Here is a 23,043-nt window from a genome sequence, read left to right as displayed (position 1 = left end):
TGTTCTTCAAAATATCCTTGCCCAATTTCTTCTTCCTTTTTTTTTCTCCTTCCCGTAGCTCCACATGTAGGCATGTAGGTAACCATTAGAAGCCTTGGACCCAAAGAACAAACAAACAAACAAAAAGCCCACCTTTCATTAATGTGCCCTGTATTTGGATGTCATTATCAAGACAGTTTATTTCCTGGGGCTGGTTAGAAGATGGTTCACCCAGCATGATAGAACATGCTTCAACATTTCCACCTTGAACAAGTGAATTGTAAAACAGTAGGAAGCCACATCACCTCCTCCAGACAAGCATTTGAGAGGGACAAGAGAAGAAAAGCCTTCTTAGGGGTTTTGTTTTCCTTCATGGCAGGCCCATGTAAACCCCCTGAGATCAAACCTAGAAACAGACCCCTCAGCATGACTTCATTTTTAACAGAGACCTGCTTTGGGGGGAGAAAAACACAATTAAGGCTGGATTAAAGGCATTGAAAAGCAAATTTGATCTAATTTATTAAGTTACACCTTTCCTCTAAAGTTTTGCCTAAACAATACCCCAAGATCTCTGTTTTTCAGCCTGTTGACTTCCTGTGCTTAGGGTGGAAATAAAGAGACTGGGCAGCTTGCCTGTGGATGGTGTGGCCCCAGAAGGAAGGTGCATCCAGAACCGGAGGGGCTACAGGCTTGGTTTCCGAGGACCCACCTGTGGCAAGCCCTGGAAAAATTGAGCTGAGCCCGCGTAAAAGATGTCTTGCATTGTAGCTGGAGCGATTAACTTGGCCTCTGCTTGTGTGTGAGACACAATTCATTTTTCCTGATTTTTAGCTCCCCCCCTTCCCTGTATGCCTGCAGGACCAGATCTCCCTAGGTAGAAAGAATTACAAAGAAGCTTAGTAATTCCAGCTAGGGATGGGGAACATCTTTGGGATAAAATATCTGATTATCAATTCATGTGTGTGTATCTATCTATCTATCTATATCTATATCTATATCTATATCTATATCTATATCTATTCTATATATATCAGTATACACGTGTGTTTATGTGCATATATATGTGTGTCTATTACATTTATGTGTTTTTTTCCCTGTACGGGAAAAGAGCTGAAGTTTTTCTATGAGGACTGCGTATGAGGGAAGTATGTCTAGATGGACGAGACACATGGCGCATCCTCAAAGGACCTAAGACCAGAATCAAAGAGGTGGCTTTATCTCCTGGAAAGCTGTAGCTGCCTCTTCCCCTCTTCCTCTTCTCTCTCTGCTTCTTTCATAGCTGAGTTGAATGGCCCAACCTAGCAATACATTCTTCTCCCCACTCTCACTGGACTTGGTTAACTCGTCAGTCCTGTCTCTGTGTTGGAACTTATGTCCCTCAGAGTTAAGAGTGTAAATGTCGGGGCAGCCCCTGGACGCCTATGTAAAACATCTCTGTTTTATCTAAATCACTGAAGCCTGATGCTGAGAGGAGAAGGAAGGCTGTGGTCTCGCCCCTCCACCACCAGGAGCGTGGCTCCTTGAGGACACTTGCTGGGTTGTTGAATTACCGAATTAACAGCACCCACTTGGGGGTGGGGGGGTAGGCTCAGGGCCCCAGTAGTACTGGACTGTTGGGTCTCTCGTAGATAGATCTGATCAATTTATTCAAAGAGCATTTATTAAGTATCTCTGTGTTCCAGCTCTGTGAGAGGCTTAAGGCACAAGAAAAGCTAGGAAGGGACCAGAAGGTGGAGAGTTCTTGACAATCAGCCTCCTGATGATGGGCTCCTCTACTCACCACAATGTGAGCTTGTTAAATTTCCTGTTCATCCCTAGGGTTGGTTATGGGGCAGCTCTTTCTTTTCCTTCCTTTTTGTCTTGAATTTAGCCTGACTGAAATCCCTTTGGGAGGCCCAGTGAGGAGCCTACCGGGGGAAGGATGTATAGAAGCAGACAGCCTGGGTGTGGAGGAGGACTGGGAAGCATGTGTGAATCTCTCGTTCCCTGGAAGGACTATCAGTAAGCCAGGAATAGCCGTGCTCCTCTGGAAGGAGCAAACAGAGATGCATCTCTGATGTCTGGTCCAACACTGGGCAGGAAGAAACTCTACCATGATCCACACATCCCCAGTGCTGCACCGAGAATGACCCACAATGGGCTCACCTATGTATTTGTTTGCCTTAGGGTATTCGAGGCTAGGGCATGGGAAATCTTGGTATCATTGCTTTGGCAAAAGAACCAAAATCCCCTGATTGAAGGCAAAACCAGGGGTTGAGGTCAAGTAATGCCCTACAAAAGGGGTTGTATTTGGAGTCACAGGACCTAGGTTCAAATCCCATCTCTGGAAATTGTTACCTACCAAACCATGGGTGGATGATCTAACCTCCTGTGTTGCACTTTTCTCATCTGTAAAATTTAGGCCTTGGCTGGCCTCTGCAATCCTGTGACCACCTCCAAAAGTCTCTTCCTCCAGCCCCCAAAACAATTTAAACACCAATTAACAAATCCACACAGAATTATGTGTGGAGCTGGCTTCTGACTCCAAATGCCCTTTGCGCTTCAACTTAAATGATTTGCCAAAGACCCAGCTGATCAGTGGTTTAGAAAGTCTTTCAAACTCCAAAGCCAACTCTTGCCCAATGTCCCACATCACTTCATTATGGGGGAGGGGGCATATTATATGCCAGGTTGTACATAGAAGCCCATTAGGTGGCTTGCTGTTTTGTTTTATTTTGTTGCATCGGTGAAAATGAGTTTGAATCTTGATTCTGCCACTTCTTGTCTGGATGACCCTGGATAAGTCCTTCACCTAGACTGTTTTCTCCTGTATAAAATGATGGTCTTGGGCTGGATGCCCTCTAAACCTCTCAGCCTACCGTCCTCCCCTTGAAGCCCTCTCCCCTCCAATGCTCGAGCATGCACACACTTCTTTCTACTTAGAAGATAGAAGCACACCAGGTTGAACCTGGGCTAGGGAAGACAGGCTACATTCCAGGTGTGTAATGGGCCAAGCTGAGTAGGGCTGTTGCATGGTCCCCTCAGGGCTGCCCTCCTTTCCAGCAGCTTCCAGTGTCCTGAGAGAGACAGAGAGATGGGGGGGGAGAGAGAGAGAGAGAAGAGAGAGAGAGAGAGAGAGAGAGAGAGAGAGAGAGAGAGAGAGAGAGAGAGAGAGTGTGTGTGTGTGTGTGTGTGTGTGTGTGTGTGTGTATTGGGAAGGCTTACCAGAAGTCTGGGAAGGGAAAAAAGTAGGAGTCCCCAGGTTTGAGGCTCTGTCCAACAGCAAGCCTGGGTCTAGGTCAGAGGTGGGGTACCTGCATCCTTGAGGCCACGTGTGGCATTCTAGGTCCTTAGGTATGGCCTTTGACTGAGTCCAAGTTTTACAGAACAAATACTTTTACTAAGTGGATTTGTTCTGTGAAGCTTGGATTCAATCAAAGGGCCCACTTGAGGACTTAGAGGGCTACACGTGGCCTCGAGGCTGAAGGCTCCCTGCCCCTGATCTAGGTGAAGAGGGGCAGGAAAGACCTGGAATCAAGAGGCGCTTGCCAGGTTGGAGGCAGCTACCAGCCAAGGCTGGAGGGCCTGGGAAGTGGGGAAAGGGTTGGCCAGCCTGCCCGAGGCAGTATGGCAATTTCTTCCTCCATCCCATTCTCCAAGAGGAGCACCGGGCATGGGCTACAGCCTGAAAGCTCAGGGGGCACCACCCACTCAGTCTGGGTAATCTGCCCCGAAGCTGGCCCTCAGGGGCCAACCAAGCCACCAATCTTCCTGAAATGCCTCTACTGACTCTGCAGCCATCCTTAGGAGCACCATAGCCACCAACCTCAGGCCTGGGGCAGACTCTGATGAGGCAGCCCCCATCCTCACCCCTATGCCTGCCCCTGGAAAAGTTTCTACAGCCTTCAAAAAAGCAGGCCAAGGTCTCTGGAGGCCAGGACTGATCTCTGAGATGCACATCTGCAGAGGACCTAAACACCCAACAGGACCTCGGGGACCCAGCTGCTGCCCACCGGCTGAACCAATGTGGGCCTGGTGCTAGGCTTACTGAACACAGGTTTTGATGATTTTTTGTTTAATATTGATATGGAAGATAGGCCCCAGAATTGGGTCCCAATCATCACCTTCGCCCAGATTCCGAAGACTGGCAGAGGGCGTACTCAGGCCCTAGTGACCTCAACTCTCAGTCCCAACTAAAAGTGAGTAGAGGGCTGGCCGATCAAACTCTGAATTTCACGGCTAGAGGGTGGGTAGAGATTTTTGTCTTGCCATGCCCTCCCAGTGTCACCCCAAGAGTCCCTTCACCTCCTCAACCCTGAGTATCTCTTATGTTAAAGAGGGCACAACTGTGTTAAAGAGGAATCAGTCTCCACTGGGTGGAAAGCTCTAGGAATGGTGAATTGTTGGCTGTGACAATGGTATGCTGGGGCCTCTGTTTTGGAGGCCAGACAGTGACAGAAGCAAGGGGTTAATTTACCGCCTTAAGGAAGATAAATTATACAAACTAAGCAGCTCTATTCCTTCTTCCCCTCTTCTAGCTTTCAAAATTCATGCCCAGAGGCAGCCATCTCCTCCCACCCCCTTCCTGGCAACACCTCCTCCTCCCCCTCTTCCTGCGCTCCCTCCCCCTTCCTCTGCCCCACCGTGCGGGGCAGAATCGCGATCCTGGGGCACAGGAGAGGGGGAGGGGTTGGGGAGGGGGAAGACTGTAGGGCTTGGTCCCTCAGTCCATCTGACCTTTCCTGGTCAGGCAGAAAGTAACGCGCACGGCGCCGCAGGGCACAAAGCCTCCCCGAGCCCTGGGGTGCACAGATGCATTCCTCCGGCCTTCTCGGGCTTGTGGTTTACAGCGAGGATGCCTCTCGCCACCCCCAGTCCCTCCCCTGCCGCCCTGGGTCCTGTCCCTCGGGTCGTGTGGAGCACCAGCTCTTCATGGCTAAGCTGCAGCCAGCAGACAGGCCCACCTGCCCGATGTCAACATCTGTGGGCGCGACCCGGCAGGAATGTGCCGCTCCCAGCTCGGTGCAGCCCATTAATCCCCATCGCTGACAGGTGGCAACAGGCGGCCCTTGGGCTGGGGCTGCGAGGGAGGGGTGTTTTTTTTTTCCTTTCTTTCTTTCTTTCTTTAAAAAAATAAATCTTCACCACAAACAAGGCTCCCTCCTTCCTGGGTCTGGCTGCTGGCTGGCTGTCTACAGCGGGAACTGAGGGGAAGGAAGGAGACAGACAAAAAGTGAAAGCTTGTTGGGAAAGTCAAACCTGATCCCAAGCCCAGAGAAGCCCACTTTGGAGCTCTCCGGAAGGCCTGAGCACGAAAAACGCCTTTCTCTAGCCTTTTTCTCACAAAAACGCTGAAGTGTGTATGTGTGGGGGGGGGGGGTGCGAAAGTAGGCAACAGATAGGGAAACTGAGGCTGAAATAAGTGATTGTCCTTCCCCACTAGTCACCCAGCCAGAATGTTTAAAGGCAATTAAAAGCCAGGTCTCCTGTCTCTAAGCCCAACAGCTCTCTCTCCTCAGAACCCCAGAATCTTGGAGCTGGAAGGAATTTTAGAAGGCATGTGGTCCATCCCCCTGTCCATCCCATGACCCTGACATGTGTCCCTCTTGGGCAGATCAGTTAGCTTTGCTTGGATAAAGCAGGTAGAAGCCATTCTCTAGGAGAGCTGGAAGCCTTGTAGTCAAGTCTTGGAGGGGACAGAGTCCTGAGCTCCACAGTATCACCATACAAATTAAAGATGCACAAAATGTAAAGACACACAGTGGAGGTTGGATTCTCAAGAGGAGAAGGGCCTTCACTTGGGGTCTGTGAACCAGGGAGGGACACCAGCCTCAGGTTTCCTCCATGGCTGGACATGGGATTCCTACAGCATTGGAAATGTCATCTTCCAAGGCAGGCCCCTTCTCTGTACCTTAAAGACTTGGAGAATTCAGTCAGATACAATGGCATTGGGGGAGGGCGGACTATCAAACTTTTTTTTTTAATTTTAAGAGACAATTCTCACTATTTCTGGAAGTGAACTGTTGCTTTTGCTGTGGATTATGGTATGATGAGGGCTTCCTGCTGTAGAATGTTAGGGAGTAAAGAAAAATCCCCATTACAGGGCTGAAGACATATTAGTTACAGATTAAGTGTTGGTTATCATAATAAAACACAGAATTTAAAAGAATCAGATATTAACTAATGAATAAGCACTTATTAAGCACCTAGTATAAGTCAGCTAATGGCTGAGGATCTAAAAAAAGACTGAAATAATGCCTCCCTTCAATGAGCTTACATTCTAATGCGGGTGGCAAATACATACATTCACACATACGTACATATAAATATATGTACGTATGTATTGACCATATAAGATAAATACAGAGTAGATGGAAGGTGGCTTTAGAGAGGCTCAAGTCCTGCTGTTGAGGACAGGAAGAAGACAATCCCTCACAGTGTGTGATTGTATAATCCCTGTCATTGCTAGAGTTGTAGGTGGGAGCTGGGTGTACCTCAAGCCAGGTCTCACTTGAATTTCACAAACAATCAGTACCATTTCCTCCAGGAGATTTTGAAGGGATAAATGTTTGAGCCGGACAGTTGAATTTTTTCAAATCTCTTTTGTTGACACACGGTCAGGAGAGAGGGGTGTTGAGAAATGAGGCAGGTGCCTGCTGATATTAGCTGGCATGCAGCTAGATGGATTGTGATGCTGCATTACTAGTGAGGGTGCCAGGAGCCTGTAACATAGTATGCCTACTCAGGCAGGTGGTGAGGGCAAGAAGAAAGACTCTGGAATGCTTTTAAAAATGTTTTTCTTCCCTTTTTTTTCTTTTTCCTTTAAACATGTTATTAGTAAAGGACCTGAATTTACTTTTCTTCTCAAAAATCCCCTGCAGTGTCCTTCCGTAAGGTGTCATTTCTTTGGGGACATTTCTCCCTTCACCCCTCCCCCCCAAGTTCTAATATCAAACAGCGTCAGCAATTCTTGTTTTCTATTATTCCTTTATTATTGTATTCCTATGTTTCCTATCATTTCCTTTGTTATCTTTGTTTTCCCTGTGTTTCTTTATTGTGCTCTTAGTACACAAGATGTAGATATGGGGAGTTGGAGGCATTTGCTATTTCAGTGACCCTCTTTCTCTCTTTGGAAAGAGCAGATATCAGATTTGCCAAAGAGGAAACTTGATGGGAGCCCAACCCCAAACCTGGCTCCCTGGATTCTGGCGCTTGTCAATTCTGGAAATCTTGCATTTTGGCAAGTACCTCAGGATAAAAAAAAAATGGCAATAAAAGTCCAGAGAAAATCCTCACTCTTTAAATATACTTCTGACTGAAACCCCAAAAAGCTGCATCTCAGCACAGTCATTGTGACTTGGTCATGGGGCCTTTGGGCCACAGCTTCCAGCAGAGATGATTCCTCCATCACTTCTGCCTTTGAGTATCAAGTGTCAGTCTAGGCTTTTGAATTGCCTTTGCTTCTGCCTGCCAATGATGTGCTAGCTCTTGGGTTGGTCAATATACCCACTTTCCTAAGTTGGAGCCCACATTTCATGTTGACTTGGCCATCTACACTTGGTGCATGGGAAGCCCATCAGTGTTTTTTCTTGTCTTTATATCTCTTTAATACAGAATCAGACAGCCACTGCACATACCTCACCCAGGGTGAGGGCCATTTGTCTTCAAGTACAATGACAAGACTATTCCATGGTGCTCAGAGAGATGGTGGTTTAGAGAAAGATGAACAGGCTGGGTTCAACACAATCCTTTTTCTGCTGTTTATTCCTTGAGTGACTGAGGTCAAGTCTTTTCATATCTGTTGGCCTCAGTTTTCCCATCTGTATATGTTGTGACAGCTGAACTAGGTGGTTTCTAAAGCCCCTTCCAGCTCTAATGTTAATTAACTGTCAGACAGGGGAGGGCTAGTCACTGAACTTTGCTCTGTGAACCCAGGATGTCTTCATGGTTTCCCATCATTCCCATCCCATCCATCTATATTTACCAGCTTGATCTCTGGAAGTTACTGTAATAATCACTGGAGAAAAAGCCTGGCCTCTTGTTAGAGGCTTCTCAGGCATCTAATCTCCTCCCTTACTCTGATGATCCTAATGCCCTATTCCTCAGAACCCTCTGGACCTAAAAAGTAGGTGTCAGCAGCATGGCACAGTGAGGAGGGAGCCAGCAAAACCTGCCTTTCTTTCTTACTAGCTAGATGACCCTGGGCACATCCCTTAGCCTCTCAGTGGGTTGTACAACTCTGAAAACTGTAAGAGGCACCCACGTGGCTGCCCGCATCACTGGAGGGAACTGCCACAGTGGGAGTGCTAATATTGATGAAATTACAGGTCTGGACACACCTTGAATAGTGTACTTACTGTGAACGCTTCCAGAACCACAAAGCAAATAATATATGCTAATTGATAGAAATATGCAAACAAATTCATTAAAATTCCAAATTGCGCTGGCTTCTACATGGCTCTTTGCTCTGACGGTAAAGTTGCAGGTCTAAGATTTAAAGCACAGAGCACTCCTCCCTCAGCCTTGGAGGGCTCTGGTCTGGCTCAGCTGTCCCTCACAGGCAGCTGAATGGTAAAGGAGGGAGTTTGGTCTTGCCAGGTGCCAGTACCCAGGTCCAGGACAGCCTCTGCAGCCCACTTCTGTCCCAGACCGTGAGTGGGAATGGCCAGCTCAGTAATGGCCTTTGAGATCCTCTGGGCTAGCCCTCTCACTTTATCACACTTTTTGAGGGAGGGAAAGGCACCCCAGGGAGGTGACTGACAATATGGGGGAGCTCACACAGGCAGGAAATAAGTCCAGAACCTCTGCCTGCAAGAGATCCCTTTATCTCCCAGGAGTGTATCCCAAGGACCAGAAATCAGGCTCAGCAAGGATCTTCTCAGTGAATAGAGCCTGGAGTTGTACCTAAAATCGGTTTAAGACCTGAGTTCAAATTCAGTCTGAGACACTCACCAACCATGTGACCTGACCAAGTCCCTTAATCTCTATTAACCTGAGTTAACCACTATAGAAGAAAATGGCCAACCACTCCAGTATCTTTGCCAAGAAAACCCCAAACGGGGCCATGGAGAGTCAGGCACTACTAATCAGCTGAAGAACAAGGAAACAGTCTTCTCACCTTCTCACAGCCGGGCACTTCCCAAGAGAAACACAAGAAGAAAGGATGCCCTTTCAGAGAAGAGGCAAGTGGGATGTTTGTACCTATGTGGAAACAAAGCCGGAAGGCATGAAGTTACTTATCAGAGATAGATAGAAAGCTTGCCCTGGCGACCAGTCATTGTCCCAAGAAGATGCAAATTCCAGCTTGCCTTTCTTTTCTAGACAACTCCTGGCTCCTCCAAGCCGGGTGCTCACATAGAAACCAGAAGAAAATGGAACTCCCTCCCCCACTGCAGCTTGGCTGGATCTTAGATGATCAGTCAGACCCGTGGCTTCCTTCCTTCAAGTTTTTTTTTTTTCCCAAGGGTGTAACAGGATGGTCCATTTACAAATCTTTCCTTGCCTTGCATTTCCCATGAGCATCAGACCTGGTCTTCTCCATTATCCCTAGGCCTGTTCTACCTTGCATCACACAGTGTTGGGCCATGCCTCATTCCCCTATTAGACTGTAAGCTCTTTAAGGGCAGAGACCACAGAATCATTTTTCAGCTTTGTATACCCAGGGCCTAGCAACGTTTTGCATTTAGAAGGTGCTCAATGAACCCCAGAATCTCAGAGTTAGAAGAGACCTCTGAAGCCATCTGATGTGTCCTTATCCAGCCTTTCTTGGAAGATTTCTCAAAGATTCTTGCTCAGGCCGGAGCTGCACAGGATGGCATGTGAGGTGCCTCCTAACTTTGAGACTCTGTACTTCTGAGATGGAGAACTCTCTTTAAGCATTAGCAGTCAGGACAGAGCTTGGAGGGGAGGTAGCCTTGCCCCATGTGGTGCTTCTGAAGGGAACAGCATTTCCTGTAAATAGAAGCTTGAGCTGGTCATTGGTTAGACACCTGTACTTCCTCCTCTTCCTCATCTGTACAATGAAGGGCTTGGCCTAATTGGTTGGCCTCTGAGATTCCTGCAGCTCAACATCTATGATCCTTTGGTCAGTGAGGGCGGGTCTTCAGTCATCAGAGAAGTTCTAGAATGTTCTGGGCTCACTATCCAGTGCCAATGCCAGACATATTGCTGTGCTGGGTCCACAATTTAAATGTGGAAGGCACTTTGTGAAAAAGTCGTCAAGGCTGATTAACAACTGAGGATGATGAGAGAAATCAAAAAGTCAGAGACATAAATAAGGTCAGAAAGAAATGTGTCAGCTTATGAAAAAGAGTTGAAAAAAGAAGAAATTACTGATATCAGAAACAAGAGCCCTATCAACATATTGACTAACTTTCGAAGGGATGAATGAGCAGGAACCGCAAGAGTGATTAGAGGGAAAGGAATGAATGTAGATACCACAAAAGGTGCTGGTTTATGTTCCTTGACGAGGAAAAGGAGATGGGCATTGGAGTAAGGAGTGTGGATTAGGGGAGGAGAGGCCAAGCTGAGGGGAAGCTAATCCCCAGAGACTGCCTTTTAAATTAGTCTACATACATTCAGATCTGTGGCTTGTAATGATTCAAATTGCTAGCGCATTCAAAACAGATCCGAAACAAAAAACACATCCCTTGGCCTCAGTCATCACGTGCCTGCCAGTTGCATTTCTGAGCTCTTTCAGAAAGCTGGAGCCCGAGAGTAGGACCAGATGTAGGGCTGTAATTTGACAAAAGTTAACCGATGGTTGTGGAAACTACATATCCAGAAGATTTCCTCATGACCCAAGAAAAGGGCTTATGAAATCCCAAAAGGAATACAGCTTGAAGGCACTTCAAAGACAACATGAGGCCTCTAGCAACCAGTCTGGGCTCATAAAGAACAAAGATGAAGGCCAGTCTAATTTCTTCTAGTTCCTGCCCAACCATACTGGTGAAGGACAGTACAGCAATGCCTACAACCCAGCACCTAGCTGGACATGAGAGGCTAGACTTCTGATTCCATCACATGAGATGCACTCTTCCATGAACTGAGAGAATGGGGCCTAAGAAAAGAGGCCCCTGGGCAGAGAGACTATGTCTTCAGGGCAGGACAGTATGGTGCTAGAGTAGTAGTATTCCTCAAGTTCAGTTATAGCCCTAGTGTGTGACGTTTTTATCAGTGAGTTGTCTGTTGGGACATATACCAGTGGAGGACACACTCATTAGTTTAGGTGAGAGGTTCAAAGACTGAGAACTGGAAAGAATCTTGAAGACCATGAAGTCCAACCTCCTCATTTTATAGATGAGAAGACTGAGGTAGACAGAGGCCAGTAACAGGGCCAGGGTTATAACTGACCTTGGTTTTTTTGGCTCCAAGTCCCTTTCTCTCTCTCTCCTGCACCTCTGAGATGTTTGAGGATAGGACCAGCAGAGGAGAGGGCACCAGCACTTTGGGGAGCTGCCATCATGATTCAGAGTGACCCTAGGAAGTAGAAGTGAGTGAGTAGAAACCAAGCCAGGACAGGAAGTGAAAATAAATCTCTAGTATCCCGATGAGCAAAACACAATCTCTTTGGCGATGTGACATAGAAAGAGGAAAAACCAAAAAGCAGCCAGTGATTCAGATAGGGCACCCGGATGGAGGACACTTAGAAGCTGGCTCAGAGAGGAAGAATTCTACTTTAGCTCTTCCATTCTGATTGTTCAGGGGAGGTGCTTACTAGGGCACATCCCATTTTAGTTATCAATGTCAGAAAAACAAACACACAAACATAAAGAGGAATAGGCTGCTCTGGAGTGGTGGGCTCCCTCTTACTGAAGGTCTTCAAGCAGAGGCTGTATGCCTCTTGCTGTTTGGGTTGGACTGAATGACCACCAAGTTTCAAATCTCAAACTCTGTGATTTTGTGGATGACGGAACCAAATGGTAGTGAATGAGGAGTAGAGTTAGATGAAGACTTAAAGGTTCATAATTTGGAGTGATTTAGAAAAGATAAAGGCATTGGGAAACTGAAGGTACCAGAGTCAAAAGTTTAGGTGACTATGTCCTCTAAGAGGGTGGAAGGCTCATCCATGGCATGGATGATCGAAGGGATGCTCCCCAGCACTACCAGAGTCAGAACAAGAACAAGACTTCAGGGGGCAACATTAGAGTTGGAAATTTCTAAAAGTGACAGACAAAGAAAGATATGCTAACCCCACCACTGTGGTTGCCAGTGGCATGCCTTTCTCCTTTCTTGAGAAGATCAGAGTCTGGGCAGGCCTCAAATGCCTTTTGGGAAGGGAGAAGTTACCTAGAAAGGCAATAGATGAACATCTAACTCATGTTTCTGAGTGCTGCATGAGGCTGACAATCCTTGGAGCATTTTAAATTTTATCTTATCTAGTGATATGATTTCTCTTTTGGAAGTGAAAATGATCACATATCCCCCCCTTTTAATTTTACATGCTACCAAAAGTGGCTAAGACAACTCTTGGTTCTTCAATGAAACTAGGTATTTAGAAAACACACACACACACACACACACACACACACACACACACACATCAATCATAGGTAAACACAGGCAGCTAGGCAGCATGGTAGATAAAGTTTTGGAGTTGATGTCAGGTATACTCATCTTCCTGAGTTCAAATTTGACCTCAGACACTTACTAGCTGTGTGTCCCTAGAGGAGTCACTTAACCTTCCTTGCCTCAGTTTCCTCCTCTGTAAAATGAGGCTAGAGAATGAAATGCAAAAAAACTCTGGTATCTGCAAGAAAACCCCAAATGGGGTCACAAAGCACTGGACAGGACTGAACAACAGCGTCAGTAACAAAATAAGTGAACATCTTAGACATTGCATTCCTAGGGACAGAAGAGTCGGGACATAGCTGAGCTTCTTCCTGATATGACCAGATATGGTTCTTTCCTTTTTCATTTTAAGCCTACTTCAGTTGCTAGAGTTCAGAACAGTCCCGTGGAGTGACTTTCTTATTCAAAAGGTTCTCGGCCTCAAAAGGTTGATTCCTGCCCTCTCTGCATTATACTCCATGGATCATAATTGACCTCTCATAACATCCCCCTGCTGTGTTTTCCTAACTGTCTGAAAATATTCTGTGTATGTGTTTCGTGTATCTTATCTGTCCTGATCTGAGAGCAATTTATTTGTCCTTAGACTCACTTCAGAGGCTTTGTTCTGAACATTATGTGGTTGTTATAGATTTTGCTACTCTCAATCTTGCAACCCAAATTCAAACAGGGGTTGATTTTCTAGAAGGAGTGCTCAAGAAAACAAACATTGTTGCATCTTTTTGTTCTCTTGATTCAAAGTTCCACCTCCCCTTTTCAAATGTGTCTTTATTTGTGCAATTTGTTACTATCAGCAGGAAGCCTTCCAACTTGGTAAATCTCTATCTCAATTGACTGAGGAGTTTCACAACTGGGATTTTTGGGCTCATTTTTGGCCTGCTTCCTATTTCCTGGGGCCATGTAAAACCTTTTTTTTGCTCTGCATAATCTCTAGCCTGCAGGCGTGTAACACTGATTGTGTAACTGTACCCCCAGCTTGGAGTGATTTTGAAACTGAAGTTTTCACTGGTTTTAAAAAGGAAGGAAGGAAGAGCAAAGAATTCAAAGGAAGATTCTATTTCAATGATGGAGAAATGGGTTTTCAGATAGAGCAGCCCCTTTCTCTCTTTGTCCAAGTGAAATCACAAAGCATAGGGAAGGAATCCTTTTTCCTTTATCCCTGTTTCTAGCTTGCTTACGTCTCTTCGCTCAAACAGGATGTGTCTGCCAATTTAGCATCACAACCTGTGTGTGCCTGTTTACTCTGTGTTTGGATAACTGTTACCAGGTGCAAGGCTCAAGAAGGGTGGTACTGATGACTAGATGGTTGTACCTCTGTGTTAGCCACTGGTTGGAACACACTGATTTGGGCTGGGCCTGGGGGAGATAGACGCCTTTTAATTCACGATAATGACAGCAATGATGATAAATGATATTAGTTAACATTTACAAAGTATGCCCAGCAGCTCTGGATAGTAGGTGGTATAAGAATTTGTATCCCCATGTTACAGTTTAAAGAGTTTAAGTGATCTATTCAGCAACACCCAGATAGTAATCAGAAGACCAGGCCCTTGGTACCTGAGGTCTTCATACTCTAAAATCAGTGCTCTTTCTCCTATAATTGTCTATTCTGATAGAAATATGGAAGTAGGATCCTAGGGGGGAAAAACACAAAACAAAACAAAAGAAAACTGTGTGATTATGACACTTGGCCAGTGGAGAGCTGTGCTTCCTACTTTTTGAAGTCCCAGAATCACAGATCTTGAAGTGTCTATGGACCCTCTAGGCCTCTAGTCTAACTCCTACTGAATAAGAATGACCTCTCCAACATCTCCATGAGTGACTACCCAGCTCCTGCTTGAAGATCCCCAGTGAGGGAGAGTAATCCACCACATGCCAAGGCAGGCCCACCAACTTTGGGACAGCTCTTATTGTCAGGGAGGTTTGGTTTTCCTCACGTTGATCTTGGTGACTTCTGTCTGCCCTCTTGGGCCAAGAAGAGAAAGACCAATCCCTCCTTTGGGGGCCAGACTTGAAAATATTTGAGCTGCCTCTTATGAGTAACCTCTGCCTTTCCTTTCTAGCTCCAAATCTCTAGGCCCATAAAATAGGAGATCACCTATTCAGTTCTCTCTCTCTCTCTCTCTCTCTCTCTCTCTCTCTCTCTCTCTCTCTCTCTCTCTCTCTCTCTCTCTCTCTCTCTCTCTCTCTCACTCTCTCTCTCAACAGTATTCTACAGAGCTGAAGAAACTCTACTGCCAGATAGCAAAGACCTGCCCCATTCAGATCAAGGTGATGACCCCTCCACCACAGGGTGCGGTGATACGGGCCATGCCCGTCTATAAGAAGGCTGAGCATGTCACAGAGGTGGTCAAACGCTGCCCCAATCATGAACTGAGTCGGGAATTCAATGAAGGTAAGGTGATTAAGTTGTGATAATCTACCTGCTTTCAGTTGCTTCTTTTACAGCATGCCCATACCTTTAATCTGTCCCCCAAACTCCATGTAGGTGTTATACCTGATAAAAATTGTGCCTAATAGGCTAAGGGATAATCAAGTAATTTTTTTTTTGTTTTCTAAAATTTCAGTTGAAGATTTCCTCCATTTTGAACCTTTGAACTCACCATTCATGGATACACCTAATGTCTGGACCTATCTCCTGTTACTGTTGTCAGATTAGGCCAAGTATGAGGAAGGTAGCAATTTGGGCTGTAGGCCATAAAGCACTTTTTGGAAGGGAGTTTCAAAAAACAAAATGGAGGTGGGAGAAATAGAAGGCAAGAGGAGAAAAGAGAAGTGGAGAAGAGGAGAAGAAATGGTGGGTAAGAATCTTTAGCATAGAATAAGTTCTAGAAGGTATAGAGAATATTGCTAAAGAGCAGAATTCAAAGAAAACAAGGTTCAAGGCAAAGCAAATGAAAGACCATCAGAGGAGAGATGAGAATAGCAAAGCTTAGAAGAGAATGAAAGTGGGAGAAGGGACAGGTGAGAAAGTGGGTCTGTGGTCAGGAGAAAAGAGAAACACTCAGTAAACCAGCAAAGGACAAACGGATGGGATGGAAGGACAAGAGTGAGGAAATGTCAGATAAAGAAAAGAGGGCTGAAGCAGTATGAGGCAGTGGAAATTGTGGGAAGGCATAGGCAAAGGGACCACAGGACGCCATTGCTCAGACTATTTCTTCTGAACCCATCTTATCTAGAGTTTGCCAAGATTTGTCTTGTAAGAGAGAGCGGACGTTGTATACACCCTAAAATCATTTACCTCAATTCTTCCCATCATTACTCATTCAACCTCTTTGTTTTCATTCTTTGTATTGTGTATTGGCTGAAATTTTTAATGCCCTCAATGAATCCTCCTTGGATGTCTTCAGATTAAGCATGGTCCTGCAGCCCGGACATCAGTTTCACCCAGTTTTGTGTGTGTGCTGTTTCCAGAGCTGGACTGACCTCCATTTTCTCTCTCAGCCTTGCCCTGTTTCTCTATGGGAATCCACTAGCAGCAACATCCAGAGGCCCCTCAGCTTGCATTCAATACTAATTCTAACACTTGGATTAACATAGAGGGAAATGCTAGCACAAGATGCTCAGTGTTGTTGGTTATGGTTTGGCACCCTTTTGACAGACAGAACACAGACAGTAATGTCTTGGCTCAAATGGCTGTGTTTTAATTTTAAACTAGACTCTTTACTTCTCTCTCATTTCCTTCAGAGTTGATTTTTGAGTTTTCCTTAGTAGCTTCTGCTAAAAATATAGTAATGACATTCCATTAACATCCATGAGTCTTTAATCCTTACATTGGTCTTTTTTTCTACAGTCACAAATGAATGTTATTTTGCTATATTCCCTTTTCATCATTCCATCTCTTCTCTTATAGTGATGGTAGTCATGCCAATTATTAATATAACAAGAAAACAACATCTTCCAAGGAAATTTCCTTTCCCCCTCTTCATGTGCTTGGAATCTCCAATTTTCTGCCAGTATCTGATCCATTATTGGGTTTTTGTTTTGTTTTATTTATTCCCTTTTCCTTAGGGAGGGCAGCTAATGGTATCACATCATTTCTTTGTAGGACAAATTGCCCCTCCTAGTCATTTGATCCGAGTAGAGGGGAACAGCCATGCCCAATATGTAGAAGACCCCATCACAGGAAGACAGAGTGTGCTGGTACCTTATGAACCACCACAGGTAAAAACAGATCAGGATTGGTTAGGTCTTGTGAGCAAATAAAATATGGGGGTAAAGTGGGGTGGGTATTGCTAGAATCAGCTGTTCAGCATTTTGATTTTGTTATTGTTCTTAAATGTATATTTTGGATTATGTTTCTCTTCTTCCTCCTCTCCATCTATCCCCAAGTTTATACTAAATCCAGATGTTAATACTACTATTTGCCCTCTGGCAACATGTATACACAAGCAAACATCACAGGATAATAGTCACAAAATTAAAAATCATAAATGGTAAAATATAAATATTATTAAATAAGAAATTATCTAAAACAATAATGAAATAAAAATAACCATTTAATAGTCACAAAATTTAAAAATAATATTTATCAGTTACCTCCATGCATTTCTAAAAGGATAACATGTCCATGTAGCACAGAAAGAGATTCCACTACTTATGGCGGTGGAGGGGGAGGAGTACAGATTGTATGATCACCCATAGTAGCATCGGCCTAGGAAACTTGGCGCCCTATTAATGCTAAGCTACTTACAAATTTTGAGATACAAGGACTATTATACCAATGTTCATATTGTCAGCCATCAGACAGTCAGTGCCTTAATAAACGGTGACACATTTGCCAACGATGGAGTGGAGGTTCAGGGCCAATCCTTTTGGTGTTGTATCCTACCACACTTGGCATTGAAATCCTCTACCTCTGGACTACAAAGGTGACAGAAACACTATAGCTTGGAGAAACTAGAAAATAGATTGTCCTTTGGATTTTATGACACATGGAAAAGTGTGAGAGTCCTGGGTAAGAGTCATTGCAGTGGTGGTTGCACCCATCCATGTCCTTTCTCTTCTTGGGTCCAGGTTGGCACGGAATTCACAACGGTCTTATACAATTTCATGTGTAACAGCAGCTGTGTCGGAGGGATGAACCGCAGACCCATTCTGATTATCGTCACCCTAGAAGCGAGAGAGTAAGTCCTGTATAGGTGGAGTTGCCGTCTTATATGCTGGGTAGGGGCACTCGGCAGGCAAGGTCCACTTGGGAATTTCTCTCTAACTGGCTCCCGGTACACCAAAGTCTCTCTGATTGCTCACTTTGTACTGTAAATCCTGGCGCAAACAATTTTATGAGGAGACCTGAGAAAATGAAGACCTAGGAGGGTGTGGTGAAGTGGGAGGGGTGAAGAGGGAAGAACTGCTTTATCCCAGAATTCTTGACATTCAACTACAATTGTTTCTTATTAGATAGTGTTTGTTTTCATTCTCCCCCAAGGCATTTAACAGTTTCTTTGGGTAAGTCTGCCTCGCCTAAGGGGATCTTATCCAAAGACATGCACTGGCTTAACTCAAATTTCCTTCACAATATATAGGCAAATACAGCTGCTCTGTTACTGGGCTCACCGCTGTTCTTTAGACAACAATCTCAGACTGATTTATTAATATCACCAGCAACTTTTAAGCCCTTTGGTGTTTTTCCAAGTGCTTTAGCCATTTTAATTCATAATATAGGCAAGAATGTTAGAGCGAGGGCATCTGGGGCCCCTTGGTGACCTCTCTGATACAAGAGTGGGGCTACAGAAATGGGACACTCAGCCCAGGCTTGCTAAAAATGGAGCCTGAGGCAGAACCAGGACTATTCTCTGGTCCCGAGCAGGGGCTGGAGAAATGGTGTGTGGAGGTGTGCAGCATTCTAGGAGGCAGTGTGGATCAGGGGAATAAGGGCTGGCTAGGTGCAGTTAGAGCACCTACATTCAAATCCACCTCCAAATGGGTTAGTCTCTGAACCATCTGTAGAAAAGGGAAATGGGTTCCATGGCCCCATGGAACCTTCCTTGCTCCTTCCCGCCTGACCTCTGACGCCCTGATACTGTGCGGTTTGACATCTCTGAATTTCCCTCTTCCCTCTCTTTGGTTCCCAGTGGGCAAGTTCTGGGCCGCCGATGTTTTGAAGCCAGAATCTGTGCTTGCCCAGGTCGAGACAGGAAGGCAGACGAAGACAGCATTCGAAAGCAGCAAGTTTCAGACAGCTCAAAGAATGGTGATGGTACGAAGCGCCGTAAGTAGCTATAGTGGGCTACAGGCCAGATTCAAGGATTGTCATTAAATGGGGACCCAAGGAGAGAGTTGGGCATGCCGGCCCACTGACCTTGGGCATGGGCCACAGGGAAGACAGTCAGGCATGCAGAATCAGCCCTGGGATTGTCTGTTTTTAAAACAGAATTCCTAATCTGATCTACAAACTCAGAGGAGTACAACGCTTTCCCTTTACAGATGAGGAAACTGAGCCCAAAATTGGAAAGGTGGCTTACTCCAGACCACACAATATTAAGGCTGGAAGGAAATTCCAGATTCTCTGACTCCACCATAAACTTCTGCTGCTGCTCCTTTGTTTTCCTAATCTGTAAAATCAGGAAAGATGGGGAGAATAATTCCCATGCAATAGTCCTTTGAGTCTTAGAATCATTGCCCTTTGCCCACAACTCAGCAATGCAGGTGTGTATGTATAATTATTCTCATTTTGAGGTCAAGGAAACTCAGGGCAATTGAATGCCTTCTCTGTGATCTGAGCCCCTCAGAAGGATGTTACCTCCAGTATACCACATGAATAAGAGCTATTATTATCATTATCATTATCATTACTATTAAATGTGACTCTTACAACTTGGATAAGCCTAGGAATAAATAGTATGTCTCAGTTCAAAGCCCTGCCTAGCTAAAGATGGAGGTGTTTTATCACTACAACTTGGACCACTCACTAATTATTTTTATGTGTGTGTATATGTGTATATGTACACACATACATATAATATAATATATACATAGATATAATACATACATAAATACATACTTATGTGGTGAAGGGGTGGGGAGAGAACCCTGGGGGTAGGAACACACATCAATGCTCATCATGAAATTAGACAGGGTACCAGCACACAATCCTCCTCAGGCCTATGAAGCTTTCAGTTCTACAGGTCCATTGGTATAATGGTTTAAAAAAAAATTAAAAGCTCACAATTTTTATGATGGCCATAAACATTCACTTAACTCAGTGTGCTGGATGTGAATCCTTTGTCCAACAACCAAGGGTTGGTAGCCAGATCCACACTGACATCTTGGACAAAAGGGAAACCAGAAGACATCAGGGGATTGTAGCCAAATGAAAGGTGTTTCTGAGCCTTACCTTAGAGAAGAGAAACAAAGAAAAGGAGCTGAAGCTGTTGGTTCCCTGCAGTACTGAAAGGCACCAGCAAACATTATTGTATGGGATGCTCCTTGTCTTGCTTTGCGGTGCGCATGCCGGGTGTAAGCGGAGAGACCACCATGAAAGATAATTGCAGCTTCTGTGTCAGCATCCACTGCAGAGGACATAGGGAAAGTCTAGGAGGAACTTGATGAGCATCCAAGTTAAATCAACATATACTTTAATATTGTCTGACTGAGAAAATGAAATGGGCTCTGGGAGGACTGGAAAACGATGTGTGAAGGTAGAATTCAGGATCAACAAAGGGAAGTGCCCCAAGGCTTGTGGATTACTCAGATGCCTCACGGCTATGCATCTTGGACATTTCTTTAAGAGAGAGGCTGACAGCATTACGGATGGTAAGTCTTCAAAGAACAACAACGTAACACTAATGGCATTGATTCTATCATACCAGGACAGAAATGGTTACTGACATGCCTGTCATTCTGGAATCAGCTGTTTTGGTACAGTTATATGATGAATAATGAAAGGATAGTTCAAACTAAATATCAATGGAGAAGAAAGGGTGAAGCTTAAAATACCATACTTGCAAAGATTCTAGATTTCAAGCAGCAAAGGACCATAGAGACAACCCAGTGCAAACCTCTTATTTCACAGCTAAAGAGATCAAAGTGACTTGCCCAAAGTCACTTAATTACTGACAAAGCCAGGCTGTGAACCCAGGTTCTTTGATTCAAAATTCAATGTTATTTTTCCCCTTCTATACTAACCCTGACTCCAGCTCCAAAACAAACTATTTAAATTAGGTATCCATCCCAAAAAATGGAAAATGGACAAAAAGTGAAGGCATCAATTCTTACTGTAGCCATTCCCTAGAGAAGTTTTAAGTGTTGAAAAATGGTTGCCATAACAAGGCAGCCAGAAAGCCAGAAACAATCTCAACCAATATTGGTAGAGAAAAATGGATAAATGACAATAAGCCTCAATGTAGAACAGACCTGTCAGCATTTCTATATGTTTTATTCTCCCCATGAGGGACAGTCGAACCACTGTACTGGGACTCTGACACGTATACAATGTAAGAGAATATCAGCGGTGTTTAAGGTGAAGTTGGGAAGAGCGGCTGTCTCCATCCAAAAAAAAAATTGTGGTGAATATTATGTGATTTGAAATGCATCTGGGGATCAATCATTATACAAAGATGGCAAAATTTCCATCAAATAGAAAATGTCACAGATGGTATCGCAACCTAAAGGAAGCAAATATAGCATCAGGAAGCCATCAACATCTACCCTTGGGGGATATAGCATAGAGAATCTGGAGCCTCAACACCTGGCGCTGGCTTCTCCTGGTGAGATTTCCTCAACAGTATGAACATTGGAGATGGAAGAGTGTTCTAACTAAAAACAAGACAAAACAAACACCAAAAAAACAACCTCACCTAGAAGCCAGATTAAATCCATGCTCTGTGAGGCCAGCAGATGTGGACCCAACCAACCGTCCATGCTAATGCTGTGAAGGACTTTGACAATACAGGTCTGAAGAGCAGCAGGAACACTTGGTCAGCAGTTCCACGAAGTGTCTTTAACTTGTAGGGGGAGCCTAGTGAGTCTCTTGAACTATCTCAGTGTTTGATGTTTCTGTATTCGGTCATGGGCAATTTTGTCAGTGAGAAAAGAAAGGTCATTTTAAATACCCCCTTTCCTATTCCACAAAACACGACATATCAGGAACTCTTGAGCCACATAAATTTTTTCTTTGTTCTCTAAAACCTGTGTACTAATCAAAGGTATACTGGCTGAAAAGACAAAAAAGGAACATTTATGCTGAAATGAAACTGCAGAATCAGGATCCTCTTCTTAAGCACCTGCTAAATGAAAGCAAATGTGTTCAATTCAGCTGGAGACACAAACTCTCTCTGCCCTCAATGGGCCTATGTTATACTGTAGGGTGGTGGTGGTGCTAAAGGTACAGGCGTAAGAAATGATGAGGGAGAGGATACTACCCCAATGGGAGGCAGGATGGGGAGAGGGGATCAAAAAAGACTGTGCAGAAGACATGGAACCTGAGCAGAACCTGGGGGAAAAAAATCAGGATTTGAAGAGGTAGCAGCAAAGAGAGCATGCATCCCATGCACAGGAAGAGAACCTGGATAAAGACATTGAGATTCTGGATAAAAGCAATGAGATTATAGATGAAATGCTAAATTCAAGGAAATCAAGCCTTGTCAACAAGCATTTATTAAGTGCCTACTGTGTGCCAAATACTATTCTAAGCACTGATCATAACAACAACAACAACAGCAAAGGTCAAAAGCATTCCCTTTTCCCAAGTATTTCAGCTCCCAGTCTAAAGGGAGAGAGGCAAACGTCTGCTTTGACTCGGGGAAGAGTATGTGCAGGGGAGGAACGTGAACTAAGTCTAGACAGGTAGCCCAGAGCCAAATTGTGTAGCCCACATCTTTCACCGTCTCAAGACTCAGAGGTAAAACAAATATAAGATCCCACTGTTTGTATTATTTCATTTTTCACATGACCACAGAGTAGTCTGGGAGGAGCCTAGAATACTTTCCTCTGTGTCAAAATTATGCAAAGCTCAGATAGATGTGAAGACAGAGATTCCCTGAGCTCCCTGAACTCCCGAGTATTGATATGAAGCAAGACACAATCTCAGGTTGATGTTCAGTGTCCTGGAAGATGTCTTATTTGAGTCTCAACCAAATTGCCCTGGACTGTGACTTCTCACCAACTTTTTACCAGTACGCCACAAATTGAAATCGATGCCTTGTTGATACATTTCCTTCAGTTAAAAAGATAAAGAATCTCTTTAATTGATTAACAATAAGGACCAGAAATGGCCATCAGACTCCATTATCTCATATAGCAACAGCAAGAACTCTCCATTTTCATCTTTAAGCTGCTAATATACACCCACACATACATACATGTATAAATACATGAATATGCATATGTGTGTACATACACATACATACACACACTGGGGTTCCGTGGTAGATATTCCCCTAGGGTTCCCCCAAAGAAATAACTGTATATATGTGATTAACTATGGATTATGCAATTGTAATTGCAATGTAAATGTAATTAAATGTGGATTATGAGTCTTTGCCATTTCTGTCTTGAGCCAGGCCCCTAGCTTTACTT

The 23,043-nt window shown here is 44.6% G+C and overlaps 1 protein-coding gene across 1 annotated transcript in view; it reads left to right on the top strand.

The window, feature by feature from the left end:
* TP63 (tumor protein p63) overlaps positions 1 to 23,043 on the top strand; it is a 242,747-nt gene that overhangs the window by 190,152 nt on the left and 29,552 nt on the right. Inside the window, 4 exon segments of the mRNA XM_078147181.1 lie at positions 14,734 to 14,920; positions 16,574 to 16,689; positions 17,542 to 17,651; positions 18,600 to 18,736. Coding sequence (XP_078003307.1) covers positions 14,734 to 14,920; positions 16,574 to 16,689; positions 17,542 to 17,651; positions 18,600 to 18,736 — 550 coding nt within the window.

Source organism: Phascolarctos cinereus, unplaced genomic scaffold, assembly GCF_003287225.1.
Source record: "Phascolarctos cinereus isolate Bilbo 61053 unplaced genomic scaffold, phaCin_HiC Scaffold_7;HRSCAF=346, whole genome shotgun sequence".
In the NCBI taxonomy this organism is placed as follows: Eukaryota; Metazoa; Chordata; class Mammalia; order Diprotodontia; family Phascolarctidae; genus Phascolarctos; species Phascolarctos cinereus.
Note: the sequence above shows the minus strand (reverse complement) of the source record. Positions and strands in the feature narration are given on the sequence as shown.